Raw genomic sequence first — 6,000 nt, forward strand, 5'->3', positions numbered from 1 at the left:
TGGAATGGAACAAAAGGAGGTGGATATTGGGAAGCTGTATGAGTTGCTGTGGGGGAGAAGGGGGTGTTTTTGTATTTGTTGTTCTAGGATATGTGTGCTGTTCTGAATACGATGGGGAGTGGGCAGAGGCTAGGAGTGGGTGCTTTTTGTGCTATGAAAATTACTGCTTAACATTGCCGCCGCGTGAGCGGACTGCTGGGCACGATGGACCTCAGGTCTGACTCAGCGGAGGCATTGCTTATGTTCATTGCTCCCCCTTGACAACTCCAGTACCTATAAGTTATAGATTTAAAAGATAATTTTGCCAAGAAAACCTTAAACGGATCACATATATAATAAAAATCATTTCTGTTTTTATAGGTTGACTTTGTGATTAAGGAAGCAACTAATCTAGATAACTTGGCTCAGCTTTATGAAGGTTGGACAGCATGGGTATGAATGTGAAGATAGCAGGTCAGTCTGGTTCAGCAAGGTCAGACATCCACCAGAATCAACTCGGCCTCAGGCATCCGCAGCCGCGCCACAGCTGGTGGCAATGCATTCTGGGGCTTAATCAGAGGTAACCTAGGAAATCCCAGTGCAGTGGGAAGTGAATCTCACAGGATGGCTGCACTCAGGGATATGCTAAACACAACGGTCTGCAAATCCCTTCAGGGTAAAGAGTGCAAGCTCACAGCTTGGATAACACGATTGTCTTTCTGCTACAGAAGAACTACAGCAGCATCGGAATGGGGGTAGAAGTGCAGAAAGAAATTGGTATCCTAAGACCACAGAGTGATATGGAACTCTTCCATGGGACCCTGTGAACAATTCAGGAAATACTAAACCCTCTTCAAAGAATAAATAAAAAAAAAACCCAACAAAACTGGAGCCATTGAAAAATCGCAGTGAAGGAGGATGCTTTCAGATCCTTGGGTTGTTCTTGCTGTTCAGCAACGAAACTGCTAAAATTGACCAGCAAGTATGGAAAAGGCAGGGAGAGAATGACTTCGAGGAAATGAACTGAAAGCAAAGAGCTGTACTACAGAAACACTACATTGGATGAACTTCTGAGAGGAAGAAACCTTTCCCATCCCCCCCTTTTTTTCCTTCACCCCCCCTCCGCCCCCAAATCCATCCCCTCTCATTTTGAGTTTGTAAAAATTTGTGCAGTTAAGTACTTCAGATATCTTCTGTTTGTCCTCATATTTCATTCTAGTCAAAATAACAGCATAGTGTCTGATTGGCGAATAGGCAATTTTCCAAATGCACCCCAAATACTGGAAAGCTCAAGGAATACCTAAAAGGCTATATATGATCAAATGCAAAGTGTAATAATTTTGGTTAATTTTTTGTAAGTCATTTTCTGTAATTCTATCATGTACAGTTTCTGGAAGGATTGTGACTGTGCATTTGAAAGTAACGAATCTAACAGGTATTTGATTTAATGTGCACTCTCTCTCTGCTTGCAGTGCGCATTTCTTTTGTAACTCAGAATTGTCCCGCCAATCTCATTCTACTGTGATTGCTGTAGTTTCTTTCATAAGAAGTAGCTAATCCAATGTAATCTTTTCCTTTAAGACAGCATAGACTATCTAGTAGAGTTTTTCATGTTTCTGACAGATAAACAATAAAGGGATGTTCTGGTGGAGGTAGAGTGACCTTCTTTTTACTTTTGGAATTCAAGACTCTAAATTTGAGTATGTTTGGTTTGCACTTTTCTATACAGTGCCTGATTTACCAATTGTTTCTTTAGTATGGATCAGGCTTACAATTAAAATTATAACTATATTTATATTCTGCATTTACCAACAAAGTTCAGTGCAGATTACAATAAGATTATCCAGCAAACTTAAAACTGGGAATCAACATAAATTGAAATTCCATTGTAATAAGTTAATCATCTAAATAGCAACTGATAGATAAGTATCTAGTTTCTTCCTAAATCTGTTTGTTTCCACCTAATTATATATAGCAAAGCATTCCAAATCTTAGCAGACTGATAAGAAATCAGCAAAGTATGAGCACGTTTATATTTATTTAAGCAATGGAAGTAAAATTGAGTAACTGATTCTTAGAACAAGACCTTTGCCAGATAGTCGTTTATACCAATACTGCCTTTTTCTTCAAGAACTAAACCATAAATAACATTAAATACAAGCATGTATAATTTGAACAGAATTCTTTACTTCTGTAGGTAGCTAATGCAACCACTTTAGCAAAGGGGTGGTTCTTTTCTATTTGCTGACCTGACAGATCAACCTAGCTGAAGTATTTTGTAATGTCTGTATTCTTTGACATAATAATTTTGAGAAACCTACATCAAGCAGGTTACAATAATCCAATTGTCTTATGAGAGCTTGACTAAACTAAATTGATTGAAAGAGAGAAAGAGATGTATCCTTCATAATTGTCTCATCTTCCAAAAAACTCATAACAAATTGACATGACAATCAAAAGACAACATAGGATCAAATAGAACACCAAGCACCTTCTGTTGATTCATATTTTTAAAGGTAGAACATTATTTATAAATGGTGGTGGTCAATGTCCCTATCTAAATCATTTGTCTGCATTTAATTTAAGATGATAAAATAGGTAAGTGAATTTTCATCAGGACCGTCCACATATTATTTGAAATAACTAATTAGACATTTAAAATTATGCCTATATGTAACAGCACTACACATTTAGTCAGCTCTACTAATTACAGTATGTATGTATGTGTCTTATACCACATGCCATAAATGTTCTAGTGCCTATTTGCAAGCGTTCACACATGTAGGCGGAGTATGGGAGGGGTATAAGCAGGTCTGCCACACCACCTATGTAACTTACAGAATACTGTAAGTTGTGCACATTGCATGCTGCACTCAGGTGCATCAGTGAGAGTTTACCCTTTAGTATTCTATAACAAAATCTGGGTGTCCAGATGCTGCCATACATTAGGTACTCCCTGCACTGCATTAAGGTGAACTTTATAGAATTGCCATCATAATCTTATACATATTTTCCAAATATCAACTGCTACATGTATAGTTTGAGTTTGAAAGGCTCTCGTCTATCTGGAAATCAAAAACTTTTAATTTGGCTTAGCAAGTGCCCCATGGCTTTTATTTTAATCAGCTAAAAAGGGTGTATACTGGCCAAGCGGTTTATAGATTATGTAGATAAGAAAATCAATGTTTAAGACTTTGAAATCTTTTATAAGATATGTGTAGGGCTGCTGAAGATGTAAGTGTATGTTGTACAACATGCATGAGGCAAGGCCATTTTATAAACAAAAATCAAACAAAATTGCAGTAAAATTAATTTAAAAATATAAAGCTTGTAAATGAGAGGTATATAAGCTTTCACTAAAGTGTAAGTGTAAATAATAGGGTATTCACTTAGAGCTGGAATCTCAAAAAAGCCTACCGATGCCTAACTTAAGTGTTTTTATTGGTTTTAAGTGGCATGATAATTGATCATGCCATTAAAAACTGATTTTTTTTTAATTAGGCACCCTTTGGGACCGGCGCCTGAGTCCAAGGTGCCTAGTGGCGCCTAGTGATGCTGAAGCCTGAAAGTGGTCGTGTAAATCCTGTTCTCAAAAAGAGATTTCACTTTTTACTTTTAAAATAGCATAATTTTAAGTCTCTTTCTTAGGCTCGATGACACACTGTGGAAATAAAGCCACTGCTATATGCTTGACGATGGCCAGCTAGCGTTTTGCTAAGCTTCATCAGGGCTTCCTGGGCTGCGATTAGCACTTAATCAGGAAGCCCTGACGCAGCTTAGCGAAATGCTAGCCGGCCATTGTCAAGCATAGTAGTGGCTTTATTTCCACAGTGTGTCATTGAGCCTAAGAAAGAGGCTTAAAATTATGCTATTTTAAAAGTGAAATCTCTTATTTTGAGAACAGGATTTACACTAAGGGTATTTGAGTTTTTTGATTGTTATAGTTCCTTTGTGTTTGTAAGTGTGGAGTGAGTCACTTTAATATAAACCCCTGGATTATATTCGAGTCATCCTTTTTTTTTTTTGGGGGGGGGGAATTTTTATTTTGGTTTATATTTGAGTATATACGGTACACCTTCCACTGATGGCCTAAATAGTTGCATCCATGCTGCTTTATGCTAATATGATTCTGTAACTAAAGCACGCCGGATATTTGTGCACTAACAAAGACACGACAACAATTGCACGCAGGGCGTATGTGCGCTGCAGGTCCTGCCACTTTAAACTGGTAATGTTACCGCTGTGAGGGGGGTATGGGGGGAAGCCCCCCAGTACATGTAGAAGTCCTCGCTCTTCCGTTACAGGATTTTGTTGAAAAACACCAACTTTTACACTGCTGCCAGTCAGGCAACGGACAGTTTCATAGTACAGAAACATTGTTAACTTCTATTATTGATGATGAACTAGTTAAGGGTGACTAGGGATAATGATGCTTTATGGCTTCAATTTGATTTAACATCTGCTTTTGATAAAGTCTCACATGTTAAACTGTTACAAGAGTTCGGAATGAATTCATCTATCCTGCAGTGGTTTCAATCATATTAAGAATATAAGAATAGCCTTACTGGGTCAGAACAATGGTCCATCAAGCCCAGTCGCCCATCCTCATGGTGGCCAATCCAGGTCACTAGTACCTGGCAAAAACCCAAAGAGTAACAACATTCCATGATCCAGATTGTATATTGGAATTGAGAGTTCTCTAGTAAATTAATGCCTAAAACAGGGTTCGGTCCTTCCTTACTTACTTTTTAATCTGTACATGATCCCCTTGACCAAAATACTTAAAGGTTGGAACTACAAATTTCACCTCTCTGCTGATAGTCAAATCATAATGTTCATAAAAGAAAATCAGAAATCATGACAGAATTAGTTGATTAAATTCACTGGGAATCTGGTTCCAGGAGCATGACTTATTTCTTTATGTTAACAAATGCTCTGCTCTGCTTATGTAATTTATTGTAAAAATTATTGAATGTATATACCTCTCTGTTTTAATTTGTAAATCGCTTAGTAAATTAAATAAGCGATTCAATAAGTTAAAAATAAACCTTAACCTTAATATCAAGGAAAAAATTCCCTCTTTAATTCAACCTAATATGGGTGACCAATTAATCCCCTTAAAATCAGAAATTGTCACGCTAAGTGTTCACTGTGACTGAACTGAAATTTGATAAATAATATGGTTGTCAAAGCATATTATTTTCAACTTCAAACAATGTCAGTTGTGAACCTTATTGTCAAAAGAGAACCTGGTAAAACTAATTTTTGCATTTGTGATAAACAGGTTAGATTACTGTAATGTACTGTATGTGTGCCTTCTCAAAGGCTTCAGTTGGTCCAAAATACAGCTGCACAGCTGATTACTTTTAAGAAAAAAAATTGATCATATCACTCTTGTCTTGAAGGACTTGCATTGGCTTCCTGTCCAGCGCAGAATTGTATTCAAAATATTGAGTCTTGTTTTCAAAGCATTTAGGCTGTTTCAACCAGGCTACCTTAAGGAGAACTTGAAAGAACTGTGTCAGGATAGAGTGTTACACTCTTCTCAACATAGTCTGAGCCTCCATCATTGCAGTGTTTACATATGACACCTACCAGAAAAAGAGTATTCTCATATGCTGATCCTTTTTTCTGGAACACTTTGCCTACAGCCATTTCAGACTTGAAGATATTTACCATTTTGTAAGATGTTGAAAACCTGGTTGTTTTCTGCTGCATTTCATGTTACTGATGGGGATTCTTAATATTTTGTTAGATGTTAATATTTGGTTGGGTTTTTTTTTGCATTTTATATTATTGAATTATTAATGTATTTTTTCTCTCAATTTTAATGTAAAGTTGATCCTAAGCTAATCATTAATTGTAAACCGCTCTTAAACTTCCTGTATAGGGTGGTATATAAAAGAATAGAATAGAACCTATGAAACTCATGCTAGAAAAGCAAGTACCTAGACATGAGAAGTCAGAAAATTACTTCATACAAAATTTAGTTTTACTTTATAACAAACTTTTTATTTTAAA

The 6,000-nt window shown here is 36.6% G+C and overlaps 1 protein-coding gene across 2 annotated transcripts in view; it reads left to right on the forward strand.

The window, feature by feature from the left end:
• Positions 1-1,630, forward strand: part of SMG1 (SMG1 nonsense mediated mRNA decay associated PI3K related kinase) — a 257,696-nt gene extending 256,066 nt beyond the window's left edge. For both annotated transcript variants that reach the window (XM_033962915.1, XM_033962916.1), the window contains one exon: positions 361-1,630. In XM_033962915.1, the coding sequence (XP_033818806.1) occupies positions 361-438 (78 nt within the window). In that variant the 3' untranslated portion in view covers positions 439-1,630. The remainder of the gene's footprint in view (positions 1-360) is intronic.
• The last annotated feature ends 4,370 nt before the right edge of the window (positions 1,631-6,000 follow it).

The sequence above is a fragment of the Geotrypetes seraphini genome, chromosome 11 (genome assembly GCF_902459505.1).
Source record: "Geotrypetes seraphini chromosome 11, aGeoSer1.1, whole genome shotgun sequence".
In the NCBI taxonomy this organism is placed as follows: domain Eukaryota; kingdom Metazoa; phylum Chordata; class Amphibia; order Gymnophiona; family Dermophiidae; genus Geotrypetes; species Geotrypetes seraphini.